The following is a 16,864-nucleotide window of genomic DNA, read 5'->3' on the forward strand; positions in this document are numbered from 1 at the left end:
GGACAAAGAAGGCTTCTGAGTGCAAGGAAGGTCTTTCTTTCTAAACTAAGGACAATTTGAAGCCCCCAAATGTCAGTACATAGCACATTTGAATAATACTGCTGAAAGGGCTCCATGTACCATAGTTAGTAACCAAATTTGAGCATACTGAGCATGAAATCTTCACTGAGCATTAAAAATGCATATACTTCTCCATGATAGTCCTAATATATGGAGCCCTTGCTACTGAAGATCCATTTAAAGCCCACAACAAAATGCAAACAATCCTATCAGTAAAACGAACAGAAAAAAAATTAAGCTGACTAGGCTTTTACTCCCCACCCCAATAATAAATAAATAAATATTATTTACCTGCAATATTTCAGCCCATCTGACGACCACCTATTCTGTTAGATGAAATTCTACTGCCCTATTTAAGAAGTCTCATTCAAAGAGACACATTAACGTACTTTAGGGATCAAAAAACACTCATGTATCTGAAGTCCAGTCTCTGTTTAGATACCAGAAATGTAAAAATAAATAAATAAATCAGCTTTTGACTCGTGCATTAAAAAGTTTCAGCAGCTATCCGACATCACCCTGGAGCATGAGTGAGCTAATAATACTAACAGTTATAAATATGCACCTCCTTAGGAAGATGTAGGAGCTGAAATACTGAACATTTCAGCTGCTCCTTGCCCATTAACAATCCCGGTGTCTGCCTCTGAGATTTCTTGATAAATGGGTGTGCTTTCTGCAGCTCTCACCAGGCTTATGTTGCTCCCTCAGGAATGTTATTCTTGTCTTGTTCCCAGCCCTTTCATTGGCAGCTTGCGCTGGAGTTGACTAAAACCACCCTCCATTATTATTGCCTGTCACTTCCAGTAAGGTACCAATGTCTTTATCACATTCCTTGCCAGGATTCCAGCAGCACTCCTCAAGATTACTGACCCCCAGATTACTGAAGCTCCTACAAGGTCAGCGCGCATGACCAGGGGGCTCCCCACTTCATTTCAGAGAAGCATCCTCCCTCCCAGTCCCCCAAGCCACTTTTGAAATCTGGGGTAGGCTGTGACTCAGACTATGCAATTCTTGACTTTATCCCTGATTCTTTACAATTGTGAGTTACGCAGAAATGTTTTTTAAAAGTATACTAGGTACCACTATAGAAAAAAGTAACGCTATCTGCAGTAGCAGCTTTCTTGTGAAGAGTGTTGTTTTGTTTGGCTGGTATTCTTTTTGATATTTGAAAACTGTCACCTATTCTCTTCATGTCACTTTTTTCTACATTTATAACCTCACTACTGTTTTGGTCTCAGTGGCTGAGACTGAACAAGCTGATTCGGCTGCCTACAAATTAAAGCCAAGGAGAGTAACAAGTCGGTGGGGGGGGGGGGAAAGGGAGGCTAGGCCTGCCGTCCACTCCCTTGCCACTATGTCCATTTGACATAACTTCTGAAGATAGCCTACATACTGTTCTTATATATATGTAAGCCTTTCACAGCAATTGGCCTGGACCCAGCAGAAGATTCCCAGGGGTGTAACCCCTCACCAACAGGAAATGAGATTAGACTCATCCAGAGTAGAAGGTTTTGGGAAAGAAGCTATGTTGTTCTAGCAGACATGCTTCTGGACTCTTTGATGAGAACATGGATACTATTGTGAGCCCCTCAGAACTTGTCAATCCACTCCCGGTGGTGAGGCCAACGTTCAAAAGGTGTTATATCAGTACTAGTTCTGATGATGGAGAATTTGTACCAACCAATATTCAGTTTTACACATTGTTTCATGACAAGGAGAGCCAAACTAGTGCGGATGATGGTGGAACAACCACAGACATGCTGCCTGAAAGTGACATTTCCCATATAGGTATAGGTTGATGGCATTTTCTCCAGATTGCCAAGAGCTGTTTTCAACAGAAAATTTCAAACACAGATAATTTGAAAGGGTAGGGGAAGTAGGATACAGGCTATCAAATTTATTTTAAATGGGCATAAATATTCTAAGAAGAATTAAAATATGCTCTTTAGTATTCTAGAAGCCTGTTGTCGAGGTCTTGGAACCTCCTGAATTCACTTACGCTGTGCCTGCACAGACCTAGCCAAGTGATACCGCACTGCAGAATTTTATTCCTACAGAGAACACTCACACATAGATGAGGCCTAGAGTCCTCGGTTGTTTTTGGGAAAGGAATGCATAAAACATTCACCATGTTTTTTAAAACACACACACACACACACACACACACACTAAAATGCATTCTTAAACCTCTTTAAAGGGACCAGCAGCCACATCAGCAGAGACCTTCCAGGTAAGATGCATGGCTATGAGAAAGATTTTATACCTTGTGACAGAATGACCCTGTGGGCACCGCTCTGTTTTGGCCCTCTGAGGCATCTAGGCAGCAGCTGTGGTTCTGAGTTTTAGTGATATGGTTCATGGACTTCACTTGTCTCATATGGAGACTGTACCCTCTGACCTTGAGATTTTGTATGATGACTGACCTATTATATGGTATTTGTATTGCATGTATGTGGGAAATTTTGTATGTATAACATTGAATTGGTTTATGTTTAGCATTATAGTTGTAGTAAGAATATATAGTGTAGAAATATCATCATTAAATGTGCAACTTTGATATGAAAACCTGGTAAAAATTACAATAGGTTGTTTTGGAGGTTGGGAACTGAATTTTTTCCTCCTCAGGTTTTTCCAGGAGGGAAATAACAATAGAACTTATAACTTAGATTTTGCAACTTGATTTACATTATAATAGGTTGTTTTTGCTAGAACACTGAGTTTATGTCCAGCAATGTGCTGCTCTCCCAGCTCACCTGACTTTCAGGAGTTCTCTCATGCTTTTCTTTCAGTACACTGCCACCATCTGGTTGATTTTGGAATTACCCACCAAAAAGGGCCAGCACTACCAAGTTCCCTTCCACATGGCTGATTAAAGGCTCTGCCTAGTGCCTGCATCTCCCAATACCCAATGACTGGTGGGATGGCTTACCACACTTGTGAACTCTCACGGAATTAGTGATTAGCAACCAACTGCCTTCCTTTCCATAGTGTCCATTTTGAATAGTGTTTGAGTGGTAGAGGTCTAAGTGGTACAGAGAACAATAACCAGCATTTAAAACAGTAAATAATTTATTAATAGTAAAAAGTCCACACACATACCCTGCACAGCAATGTACTGAGCAAGGAATACAAAAAAGGTACAAAGACACAGTCCTTTGTCCCTCAATTCTACACATACCCTAGCTAGTTTTATTCTAAGGCAGGCCTTTTAAGCTTAGAAGCGACAGCATTCTAAAAACTTCCCATTACTTTGGGGTCTTTGTCCAGGCTGCCAACCAAGATGGAGCTTGGTGTGCCCCCCACCCTGCAAGCTGTCCTCAGTTAGAATTAGCCAAATGGATCCTTCTCCATCCATGGCAAGGGATTTTATCTCTTTTGTCTGCCCACCCACTCTCTGGGTCAAATCCCTTCATCCTGGGGTCACCAGGACGATCCTATCTATAGACTTCTGCATTCAAGTCTCTGTCATCTTCTGGGTTTCAGATTCCAGCCAAGGTGTGAGCTTACCATTTCATTGTCTCTTGCCAGGATGACCATTTGCATTTGCAAAAATTTGTTGGCTTGCTACTTGCCAAAACCATTAGCAGGGTGGGCAATACTTGGGAGCAACTGACTTTCACTTTCCTGCCTGTCTTCTGCTCACAGATAAAAACCTTTTAAAACCAAGAGTGGAGTTCATGCAGAGCCCAAGTCTCTCAATAAAACACATTTCTCTGCATGCCTGACAATCAACATTGATATGTATTATTCCAACTCAGAAATGCATATTAGCCATGAATAATATTGTAAGAGTGTATGGAATTCTGAAGCACTGTATCAGTGAATATTTCTATGAGTCATGTCAGGAATGTACCATTCACACTGCTGCCCGAGCCTGTCTTGTGCAGAAAGCATGGTGGTCTGTGAGGAAATATGTGTTCTCTTTACTACTGCCTATTGCTTGCAATGCCTGGTTCTTACTCAAGAAAATATGGATCACATTTATGCCTGAACATCCAAAGTGAAAGAAACAGTCAACTATCAAAACACTCTTGCATTTTTGGGATGGGGGGTGGGGAAGACTCTAATAAGAACATGTTCAACACCTTATCAAGGGCATTTTTGAATATTTTAAAACTGCTGGTAAATTAAAAAAAAACGTGTTCATGCATGTTCAGGGCTAATGAAGGCCAGTAATTTCAGAACCTTTATTTTACCATCTGTAAACAAAATAAACTGTAAATGAAAGGAGTCTCCAAAAGGCTTATCTTAGGCTGAGTTCTGAATCAGACCATTGGCTACCAGAACATCAGGGCTGAGAGGAGACAGATTTCCACTGCAGGGTAGGGCTAATCTCTAGTTACAAGGATTTTCCATTGTGGTGAGTGTCACCTGAGTGAAGAAGCCAATCACAGAGCAGCTTTATACACAACAGGACTAAATTCTAGGCCACTGAAGTATGTATGCATGCATGTGTGACAATGTATTTTTTCCTTAGATGACAATTTGGGGGAGGAGTTAACACCATGTGCTGAACACATTTTTAAAACATGTTTGGAATAGTGGTGTTATGCTTCCTGTAGGCTGCTTGAGCATATGGCTGAGTGTTTTTTCTTTATGGAGCATTTTTTTTGGGGGGGGGGAGATGCATCTTTGAACTCCATGGGGTCAATGCTGCCTTAAAAAAAATCTTGTTTAAGTATCATGTGTACTTCTGAAGAACGGACATAGTAGATTTTTTTTTTAAAAAAAACCAAAGCTCTTTTTTCCCTGTTCAAGACCTTGTGGCACAGCCAGCCAGTAAGCTTGTCCATTAAAAAAAGATCAACCTTGAGGCTTTATAATCATGTTATAATCATGACCATCCTTCAAACGAATGGTGAATATTTTGGGGGCATTTTAAATTTTTAGTACTTAGCAAAAAGCAGAAACGTCATTATTTGCTGTCTCTTATTTCATTCAGTAGGCTGCATGATATATATAGCCGAGTCCCATCAGATCTCAAAAGCTAAGCAGGGTCTGTACTTGGAAGAAAGGCCAGCAAGGAACACTCTGCAAAACCCTCTGCAGAGGAAGGCAGAGGCAAAAACTACCCTCTGCTTCTCACTGGCCTTGGAAGCCCCTTGCTGGGGACACCATAAGTCAGCTGTCACTTGATACCACTTTACTCATCCATAAACGCGCACACACACATGAATGGAGGTAAAGGTTGGGAAATCATTAGGAATGGGGACCCCATATATCCCTAGATATATTTCCTTTTGCTGCACAGTGGTCACTATTATAGGATAAAGAATACAACAGGATTCTACGGGGGGGGGGGGAATTATCACAGTATCAGTGGCAATGTTTATAGCCACACACACACTTAAGTATGGAGGCCATTTATGTTAGGAACCCAAAAAGTTAATGATTTGAAATCAATCAACATTCATGCAGCAAGGTCACCCATCACAATATTAAACACAGTTCTTGAACTTGCATCGCATGCTTGATTTATGCTTCTGTAAGCAAGTTTCAGAAAATATCACCTTCATATTTTAATGAGGAAAAAGTATGTTTTGTCTATGGAACTTAGAATATATTTGTTTTGCATTTTGTTATACTGTTAAGTCTTCTAGGTTTCATTCCTAAAATAACTCTGATCCAGTGAGTAAGCAGGGCTGAATAGCCCTTCCAAGCACTGCAGTGGGAATTGGTAACCCATGCAGTCCCTCAAAGAGCAAACCAGAGATATTGGAAGAAGTTCTGTTATTCAGCTTCCATATTTAAGTACTAACAGCAAAATAAATGATTTAGTCTTATGGGTTTAACCTTGTTTTCCCAGTTGGCATGTCATTCAGCACACTCCTATTGATTACTGGGGTTGCTGCTGTTACAGGGAGAGACAGGAAGGTTCTCTTTGTTTGGCTTATTACTAATGAGTAGACATGAGCCTGCAATGCTAAGTTTTGACTAATAACGGGATACCAGTGTCTGCAATGAGAGTGGTGGGTTGAGCTCATTCCATTGCTACTTACTTTGCAGTTGCTAAGAGGGTCTAACCTCGTAGGGTCCAATTCAGTTATTTTGCTCTGAAATGACTGAGGATGTGAACCAAGATTCCAAAAGGAAGTGGAAATCTCTGTTCTAATTAGGTATTTACTCTTTAGCTCTTGTTTATCTTTCAGTTCTGATTGCTCTATATTCCCATCTTTGGTTTTCATACTTTTCTAGTTCTTTATTTCTTTTCAAACCTAAGAACTGTTCTGCTATGTTAAATGTTTGTACTTTTTCTCTTATTTATTCTTATCTAAGAAATTCCTTTCCACTTGTTTGATACCCCTGCCAAGGTAGCAGCGAAAAGCAGGTTGGCAATTGCATCCACATGCCCTCCCCCCATACCCACTTGCTGCCAACTCCACATTTTCCCCATTGCACTTGTACAAAAGTGCAGACACAATGGCGACCATTCTGCTCCCCCCTCGGCCGGACCTACCCTTTCTCTTTCACAGCTGAGTTGCGCTACAGTGGTACAGTGTGGCTTGGTGCAGAAAGCAAAAACCATTTGAAGGGCTAATGGAAGGGAATGGTGTGCAGTAGTGAGTTGCCCCATGACAATCTGAAAAGAGAGCTTAGTTCTGTCCCTTCACCATAATGTTGATGGAGGGAGCATCCACATAGACACTCCCCAGCAGCCAGTACAATGAACTGGATCAATGTAGGTTTAGTTCTAATTGGATGTAAAGGGAAAAGCCCTGGGGATGCCAGCAATTCCTTTTTAAAGTGGGGGTTTCCTGCTCTCCAAGAACTGGAAAAAAAAGCTTAACTTGGAAGCCTCTTCGATTACAATCTAAACCCTCTGAATCTAATTTTAGGTGCTTTGAAAATAATACTTGTTATTAATCTTATGCTGATCTGAATTCCATTTTCAACAAGGCAGCCATTTTTAAATCGTTTGCTCCAAGGAGACTGCAGGCAACATGTACTGGATGAAGATGGAATGAGAAGAAGAAGAGTTGGTTTTTATATGCCGACTTTCTCTACCACTTAAGGAAGAATCAAACCAGCTTCAATCACCTTCCCTTCCCCTCCCCACAACAGACACTCTGTGAGGTAGGTGGAGCTGAGAGAGTGTGACTAGCCCAAGGTCACCCAGCTGGCTTCATGTGTAGGAGTGGGGAAACAAATCCAATTCATCAGATTAGCCTTCTCCACTCATGTGGAGGAGTGGGGATTCAAACCCGCTTCTCCAGATCAGAGTCCACCACTCCAAACCACTGCTCTTTACCACTACACCACGCTGGCTCTCCTACTTCACATTGGTTCTTGTGCATATGGGATTCAGAAGCAAGCCACACTGCACCAATGTCATTATTTTCTAAATAGAAATGATTCCTCTGTATTCTCTGAAAGCATTATTATTTAATATCAGCAAAGACAGAGAGCAACCAAACTCAAGTCACAACAAGATGACAGAATAATCCATCCACGATTTCAATAGTTCTTAATATTTTTTCCCAGGATTTCCCATAGGGATGTCAGAAGGTCATGTAAACATAGACTTTCTCCATATAGCCTGGGAACTTCTTAAGATGTCTCCCCTTCCTTTATTAGAAGGAAACTGCCACTGTCAGTCCACGACAATACAGATAAACACTATTGTGGCAATTCCAGTAAACACAGCGCTTCCTGATGTATGGGAGTCCACTGCGTGTTTCTTTCAAGTCCATCTTTTCAAGCAGTGTTAGAAGTATGTGTTTAAAAAATTGGCATTTCCTTTGGGAAAACATTTGTTGTTCAGGTTATATTATATTAGGGTTCATTTTCAAAGGTATCTTGTTCAGGTCATACAAGGAACTGTTTATACTTTCATGTTCCTTTAGGATACAAGCATTTAGATTTAATTTTAAATATATTTTGGATGTGATAAAATTAGGTAAATAGCTTTTGTGTCAGTTGACAGATTCTTGCTTCAACCAGAGCTCCCCACATGCTCCAATGCACAAGTTGGAACTCTGACTTGCAAAGTCTGTCCAGCTATTTCTCAAGGGAAGATCCTCTAATGCAAAGTCATGGGGCGGCTTCACCACTGAAATGAATGCTGCAAACCTTGGAGGCAGGGAAGCTACTTCAGCATATCAAAACTTTTATATTCAGATAGTGAGTCCAGAGAGGCTCCAGGCCTTACCTGCCATGGCTCCTCCCATCATTGTTGAGACTCTGATAGAGGTAGGTGTGTAGTTTGTGCAAACTTTTGTTTGGGGGGGGGATTTAAGCCCCCCAATGTAATTTTTTTTTACATTTTTTCCATTTTTCTGTAAACCTCAGGAGTCCCCAAAGTTTGGAGAAAAATCTCCTTTCTCTTAGTTTGGGGCCGAGCCACGGATTTAAGTATCCGCAGATCTGCCCACACTTAAGAAACAGATATATAGATTTAAACTGACATTACAGATTGACAGGATTATTGTCATTTTCTTCTATCTATCAGATATTTCATAACATCCACAACTGAATGCTTTCTAAATTGCTGTTAGTGGCCATAACGCTTTTTTCAGAAGAGAAGATATAAATGTTTTGAATAAATAAAACAGCACCATTTAAGTGGGTTTGCTCATACACTGTCTGTTGCCTTGCCTCTTTCCTCTAGGGTTGCCAAGCCTGTGTCTGGCAAACCTGAGAGCTATTGAGGGTAGGGCACAGAAGCACCGTTGGCATGACACCATGATGTCACTTCCAGGAAGAACCTAGAAACGATGTCACGCTGCTCTCGGATTCTGAATTCTGCTAAATTCTAGAGTGGTGTGATGTCATTTCCAGATTTGGCCTGGAAATGATATCACACTGTTGCACTGACAATGAGTTTTTGGGTCTATATTTCCATGCCAGCCTACGAAACAGTAGTGGATGTCAGGGAGTTGCAGGTGGAAGGTATCCAAACCTACTTCCCTCCCTTCCATTTGCCTCCCACTGTGTCGCATTTAGATTGCAAGATTCTCAGGGGAGGGAGCCATCTCTTCATGTAATCCTGTAAATCAGTGTAATGGATGGCATGAGAAGAATAAATAATTCCTCCTCAACAAAATCCATCAACTGTTCCCAAGATTTGTTTGATAACTTACAATTTGATTGCATAAATTGTGTTATTTAAGTCTGGATCATTTGACAGCAGCAAATCAGCAGGTCTCCACACCCACAAGGACAATTTAATGTTTTTTGCAAGCTGAGAAATCATACCTCATTTTTCTCCTTCAGCTTTGTGATCATAACAATGACAGGAGCATCCTCTTGCCACACCATCAGCCAGAAGTCATTCACTGTATTAATCATAGGCCCTTGGGTTGCGATGAAGGCCTTTTCCTGGCCACCGTAACCCTGATTGAGAAGCAGACACAAAAAGGAGATGTGCTTTTTGTGGATATAAAAGAAACAGGGGCCTGGATTAAAAAAGAGAACTACCAGGAAGGTTCCATTAGAGCTCTGTGTTAAAATATTTGTGAATGATGGAGTAATGTATGAAAACTGATTATTTGTCATAGAGATTAGATAATTGGTTCTTTCATTGTTTATCATTTTATTTATAGAGAGAAATAAGAACTGGGCAACTATTTGTGGGCAGACAAGGAAATGGGGCATAACTCAACAGGATGATCAAATATTTGTAACTGTTGATCTGGTAGGAAAATGAAATATAAGGTGAGAAATTCTCATGAGGCACATCAGCTTACTTACCCTAACGTAGTTAGCATTTATGTAGGTGCTCAAGGCATTGTCAGGGTTCTTTGGTTTCAAACAGACCCTGCTTGTAGGATCTGGAAAGAGGGGAATGAAAAAGAAAAATGTATTTATCTTTGAGAACTACAAAGAAAAGTAAGTATATGGATGCCCCTAAAGCACCAGTTACGCTGGGCAACTAGATTCTATGTAGCTGCAGTAGATATAATGGCACCAGCACAGCCATGGATATTATGGCATTCTAAAAAACACTTCCTTAGAGTAGCAAAGAAAAGGCATTTTAGAGACCTATAGTTCCTCCCCCCCTCCCCACTTCTGAATTGCATCCAAGGGAGGAGAACTAGTCATTTATTCTAAACAATTTTAACCCTCATTCACTCTCAGCTCAAGACTTCTGAGTGGGTGAACTCATCTGCTTTGTAGACTGGATGTGAAGAGACATAATACTGGTTCATGTAGTAAGTGGCCATCAATATGAATAAAATGGTTTTACTCCCAACACTGCTGGAAAAAAGATTCCGATGCCAGCAAAACAAATAAAAGTATCTCCAATTCAACAGAACATGGAATCATAAAAAACCATGCCATGTTCTATTCAGGAAGAAGACAGTAAAGATCCACAAAAGACAGAGAGACAGATCAGAATTCAGTGTTACTGGGAACTTGGCAGCTAATCTAACAAAAGTCACTGAACGCCCTCAGCAACACACAGGGTGGAGTTGTCAGACTCGCCTTTTCCAAAAGAAAGTTTATTATTTCATCCCTTACTTGTCAGTCACTACAGGTGACCCAGTTCAAAAGGCACACCCAATGTTTGGAATGGAAAAGCTGACATAAGCAGCAGACTGATCATAGGAAAAGGAAAGGCTGCACTACAGGTATGAATATTAAACTGCCTGAACAAAATATCATTTTCAAGGGACTTACTTGGCAGAATAGTCTTATAGCGATTTTTAGTGCCATGTCTAGGAATGTTAATTTCTTTAGGATCCACAAAATTCATTGGAATTTCCTACATGGAGGGGAAAAAAGAAAAACAAGTAACTCCAGTATTTCTGAAGCGCAAACTACCCCTTACTGCAAATGCACAGAATGAGAGACATGCTAGGTTTTTTTTAAAAAAATTGAAAAGCAGCCTCAGCAAGCTACAATTTTGAGAAGCAACAGTGAGTACCTAACTCTCCAAGATGCTTTTCTCTTTACAGAACTTCAGATGCCTGTTTACAAAAGTAATTATGCATCTAGGGGGAAAGCTGTGGGGGAAAATGGTAAGCAGAGGAAAAAGTGGCACACTCTGCCACTCCTTCATTCAGCTTTTTTATTCTGAACCCTGGGAAATTCCTAACTCTGCTTTCGGTTACCAACAAAAGATTGTTTCGTGTGCATTTGCACGTGGCAGAGTTTATCCCTTCAAGTACTTCACACGGAGCTTTCTCTAAAGTCACCTCTGCCACTCAACGGATATTATTACTTTCATATATTTGTTCACTTATACAGCACCATCAGTAAACAAGTCACTTTACAGAATTCAAGGAAACAAGTCCCCTGCCCATGGAGATTACAACCTAAAGTTTGAGACAAGAGAGACAACCAAGAGAGGTGGAGGCAGGGATAAACAAGGGAAGAATATGTATTTGTTTCAGTTACAGGTACTTAAGGTTCAGTTTCAGTAGGAGAGGGAGAATTCATGGAAAAGGTGGCTATTGAGGATGTTTTGAAGGAAATGAGAAAGGTGGTATTTACCAGGTATTCTGGTACAAACAGGCATTACAGACAGCAAAGGAAAAGAGTGATTAGACCATCAGATGACTGAGGATAGTACAGCTGGATGATCAAATATAAAGGCAGGGATGTATTGGACTAGGAGAACTGAGAGAATGTGTGTGTGGTGGGGCAAGGCCATGGAAGGCTTCCCAGGTCAGGATAAGCATTTGTGTGGGATAAAAGTTACACATCTATGATATTTGGAGATTGTGCTTCACTTTGAATTTGATGATATTGTGGGGGCAATCAGGTCAAATGTGCATTTGGTGCTTCTGTCCGGATTGTTTTACTTTTGGAATTAATGGTCAGCATGTTTACCATGAACTCAGTCTGAAGCAAATGTGAACTTGCAACCGTGTCTTGCAACTGCTGCTTTGTCAGGACTCGGCTAGCTGACTGGAGATACTCCATTGCCACTTTTTCTCTTGGTGTTGGGGCCACCACAAAAGGTTCAACACTTCCCAAGCTGCTCATGTCCAAGGTGAGTGAGACATTGGATCCTCGCCTGTATGACAGAAGAAATAACGTGCAAGTTGCTCTTTAGCTCATATGCTGTATCTGAACTTGATCGGCTGTACCTGCAGGCAAAGTTAAAGCACTTACTGGGAATGCACAAGTTTTGATTCTGGGCTTAAGTGCTAAGAAGATCCATGTGGTCCCATACAAGGCTTGCTGCTATTACTACAGTGCCTCCCAGAAAACTGTCCTTGAAGGGAGGGGGGCCCTATGGAGCAGTAGTCCACTAGTTTCAAGGAACTGTCACGGGTACTGAAAACAGTCATGTCTCTCTGCTGCTTTGATACATATAGACAAAAATAAATGCATGGCAAGGTCCTTAATTCCTGCTATCCTTATCATTTATTTTTATCATTTCAGACTAGGGCTGTGCCCCAATTTTTTTTAGGTTCAGGTTTATTAAACCTGAAATTTTTTTAAAAATCCAGAAAACCCAGAGCCCACAGGCAGTGGGTCCAGTAGGAAAGCCCCCACCTTCCTCTCTAAGCTGTTTGCTGGATTGGGCCTACATGTGGACACCTGATCTGGCTAGAAGCTTGGAGAGGAAGGCAAGGGCTTCCCTGTCCTCGCTGCCTGCCTTCTCTAGAGTCTGGTGAAGGCGGGTGGTGTGGATCTGAGTCAGCAAACAGTTAAGTAAGGGGGGAGGGAAGGGGGAGGGGCTAACTATGTGTCAGGAAGACAGAAAGCTGATTTTGTGGTACTTTTGGAAATGATAAAATCATAAAGAGAATTTCTTAATATCACAATATCATTTTATGAATATGTACTGTGTCAGTGGCAAGGCTTGATATTTCCCATATTGGAAATATGACCCATTGGTTAGGTTTGCTCTTCTGTTCTGAGGTCAGGCTCAGGCTCAGCTAGTCGCCCTTACAGACAAGGTCACATGGGGGTGACTTCACCACATCCTAAACTAACCTGTATCTCTGGGATTTAGATAAATAGACATTTTGCTGCAGTCACCAAACATTTTCATTAGCATTGATCAGCCAATATTGAGGATGAATAGCCTTTAAAATCAGAATGTGCAATCCATTTCCAAACTGAATGAGTATGGTAAAATGGATTCTAGGTCTCTGGCCTACATTAATACATACAAAATCATTCCATGTAATATACAGTCTATTACTTTGTTTTATAAGTTAGGCCCTTGAAAATATGCCACTGCTGCCACTATTACCCTGTTTTTGAACTAGCAGACAGACTATTGTACATGTTCCATTTTGCTTGAATAGAAATGATTTCAAATTATCGGGTATCATTATTTATCACACAAAAAAAGAATACTTGCTAAGTAAATAAACTCAACATTATAACACTACACACAGGTTTTTTTCAATTAAAAAATAAGAGTTCTGGAAATGGCTAATAGATCCCACACAAATGCATATTCCTTTGAAAATGATGCAGCATATAACTAGCTGCTAATGCCAAGCTCATTTCTTTCACTTGCGTTCATTTCAATGAGAAGGGCAATTAGACACACAACTGGTGTGAAAGAACATTGATTCCCTTGCCTTGGCAATGGGAATTGACACCACCCCACTTCCCAGAGCAGCAGCAAATGCAAAGAGGACTGAAAAATTCATTAGCCAATGTGGTGTAGTGGTTAAGAGTGTCAGACTCTAATTTGGAGAATTGGGTTTGATTCCCCACTCCTCAATATGCAGCCTGCTTGGTGACCTTGGGCCAATCACAGTTCTCTCAGAACTCTCTCAGCCCCACCTACCTCACAAGTTGTCTGTGGAGGAGAGGGGAAGGAAAGGCAATTGTAAGCTGCTCTGAGATTCCTTAAAGGTAGAGGGAAAGTGCTATAGTGTGTTTGACTCAAAAGCAAACTTGTATTTGATGCATTTAATGTCTTCCTTTCTGTTTGTTTCCACTCCTCTAAAATAAGAAGGGTGCGCCAAGCGTCTTTCTGAATCCCCTTTAACTAGAAAGTGCACCAGCTGTGTTCAGTCTTTCCCTGAAGGGTCTGCAGTCTTTATAAATAAAAAGAGAAAATACGTTTGTATTGTTTTGCAACAAAGCAGAATCAAAATGTTAATATTTTCTTTGGCCTTTACATTGTTATATCTGTCAGTCATGGCAAAAAGGCTACTTCCTTTCTAACAAAAAAAGAAATGAGAACTGATCTAATTATAACCTTGAATTTATAGCTTTTTCCAATTCAGAGGATTAATATCAGAAAAATTGATGTTGAGAAGCAAAATGATTCCCTTAAAGAGAGGTAAGGATATATGGACCAGAGGACTATTCCCTAGAAATAGTTTATATTTAGGGCTGTTGAATTTTTAAAAAAATTCGGTATAATTCGGATTTGGGTTTAAATGGCCTCCCCCCCCCGGGAAATCCTGAATCCCGAATTCCCCTATACTGGTATAGGTAGGAATTCAGGTTTAAATTTGGGATTCCCAAATAATTCGGCCATTTAAAGCCATTTAAACATATTTGCGGCTTTCCGCTGCTCGGGGGGGGGCATTTTTGCAGGTAGAGGTCCCGAACTTTCAGGGTAGCTTGGAGGGACCCTACTTGCAAGAACCCTCAAGTTTGGTGCAGGTTGGGTCAGGGGATTCCGAGTTATGGGGACTGGAAGGGGTCCCCCCATCCACCCATTAGAATGAGTAGCAGTGGATGAAGACTTTTTTTTGTTTGGTTTGGTTTGATGTACCCCCAGTAACTGTTATTGGCCCTCCTCCCTTATTGTGTCTGTTGGCCTGCTTCTATGGTTTTATTTAATTAATTATTTTATATATACTCTAAATTGTGTTTTAATGTGGAAATGTTTTAATGTTTTGATGTTCACCACCTTGGGGATCCTATTTGGGGAGAAAGGCAGCATTGAAATGTTTTAAATAAATAAATAACACGTTTCAAACTGAAACCGAGAGCCACATTTTCCCTGATGGATCTGGCACATATGACACATGGAAAACCAAATGCACTTCACATCCCCTGTCCCTTTAGCTTTTGGTGCATCCTGAGAACTTTTTGCACCAAGAATGAACTTACTTTTTTATTTTTTGCTGTCAAATCACAGCTGACTTATGGCAATTCTGGAGGGTTTTCAAGGCAAGAGATGCTCAGAGGTGGTTTGCTACTGCATGCCTCTGAGTAGGGCTGTCAAAAAAAAAAAAATTCGGTACAGTTCGGATTCGGCCGAATTTGACCCTTGTGGGGTCGGTACGGTCCGAAGTCCGAACTCCCCCGCTTCGGATCCCCGGTAATTCGGGGGGATCCGGAGTTCGGGGGAAAATTCGGCCGAAGCGCGCCTTCAGGGATTCCCTGAAGGCGCGCGGGGGCCCTTTAAACTGATCTGAGCCTCCCAGCTGGGAGGCGCAGATGAGTTTAAAGGGCAGCCCGCCCCCCTTCAGCGGGCTGCCGTGAAGGGGGGGGGTTGTCCTTTAAACTCATCTGTGCCTCCCGGCCGGGAGGCACAGATGAGTTTAAAGGACAGCCCGCCTCCCTTCAGCGGGCTGCCGTGAAGGGGGGGGGGGTTGTCCTTTAAACTCATCTGTGCCTCCCGGCCGGGAGGCACAGATGAGTTTAAAGGACAGCCCGCCTCCCTTCAGCGGGCTGCCGTGAAGGGGGGGGGGTTGTCCTTTAAACTCATCTGTGCCTCCCGGCCGGGAGGCACAGATGAGTTTAAAGGACAGCCCGCCTCCCTTCAGCGGGCTGCCGTGAAGGGGGGGGGGTTGTCCTTTAAACTCATCTGTGCCTCCCGGCCGGGAGGCACAGATGAGTTTAAAGGACAGCCCGCCTCCCTTCAGCGGGCTGCCGTGAAGGGGGGGGGTTGTCCTTTAAACTCATCTGTGCCTCCCGGCCGGGAGGCACAGATGAGTTTAAAGGACAGCCCGCCTCCCTTCAGTGGGCTCCCGTGAAGGGGGGGGGTTGTCCTTTAAACTCATCTGTGCCTCCCGGCCGGGAGGCACAGATGAGTTTAAAGGACAGCCCGCCTCCCTTCAGCGGGCTGCCGTGAAGGGGGGGGGTTGTCCTTTAAACTCATCTGTGCCTCCCGGCCGGGAGGCACAGATGAGTTTAAAGGACAGCCCGCCTCCCTTCAGCGGGCTGCCGTGAAGGGGGGGGGTTGTCCTTTAAACTCATCTGTGCCTCCCGGCCGGGAGGCACAGATGAGTTTAAAGGACAGCCCGCCTCCCTTCAGTGGGCTCCCGTGAAGGGGGGGGGGGTTGTCCTTTAAACTCATCTGTGCCTCCCGGCCGGGAGGCACAGATGAGTTTAAAGGATAGCCCGCCTCCCTTCAGTGGGCTCCCGTGAAGGGGGGGGGGGTTGTCCTTTAAACTCATCTGTGCCTCCCGGCCGGGAGGCACAGATGAGTTTAAAGGACAGCCCGCCTCCCTTCAGCGGGCTCCCGTGAAGGGGGGGGGGGTTGTCCTTTAAACTCATCTGTGCCTCCCGGCCGGGAGGCACAGATGAGTTTAAAGGACAGCCCGCCTCCCTTCAGCGGGCTGCCGTGAAGGGGGGGGGTTGTCCTTTAAACTCATCTGTGCCTCCCGGCCGGGAGGCACAGATGAGTTTAAAGGACAGCCCGCCTCCCTTCAGTGGGCTCCCGTGAAGGGGGGGGGGGTTGTCCTTTAAACTCATCTGTGCCTCCCGGCCGGGAGGCACAGATGAGTTTAAAGGATAGCCCGCCTCCCTTCAGTGGGCTCCCGTGAAGGGGGGGGGTTGTCCTTTAAACTCATCTGTGCCTCCCGGCCGGGAGGCACAGATGAGTTTAAAGGACAGCCCGCCTCCCTTCAGTGGGCTCCCGTGAAGGGGGGGGGGGTTGTTCTTTAAACTCATCTGTGCCTCCCGGCCGGGAGGCACAGATGAG

General features: G+C 42.9%; 1 protein-coding gene across 1 annotated transcript in view; it reads right to left on the minus strand.

Moving 5' to 3' along the window:
- PTPRR (protein tyrosine phosphatase receptor type R) overlaps positions 1–16,864 on the minus strand; it is a 124,181-nt gene that overhangs the window by 9,367 nt on the left and 97,950 nt on the right. Inside the window, exons 7-10 of the mRNA XM_056846507.1 lie at positions 11,836–12,022; positions 10,681–10,765; positions 9,751–9,830; positions 9,256–9,393 (exon numbers count right to left, since the gene is read on the minus strand). Of these exons, the coding sequence (XP_056702485.1) occupies positions 9,256–9,393; positions 9,751–9,830; positions 10,681–10,765; positions 11,836–12,022 (490 nt within the window). The remainder of the gene's footprint in view (positions 1–9,255; positions 9,394–9,750; positions 9,831–10,680; positions 10,766–11,835; positions 12,023–16,864) is intronic.

This window comes from Euleptes europaea, chromosome 3, assembly GCF_029931775.1.
Source record: "Euleptes europaea isolate rEulEur1 chromosome 3, rEulEur1.hap1, whole genome shotgun sequence".
NCBI lineage: Eukaryota > Metazoa > Chordata > Lepidosauria > Squamata > Sphaerodactylidae > Euleptes > Euleptes europaea.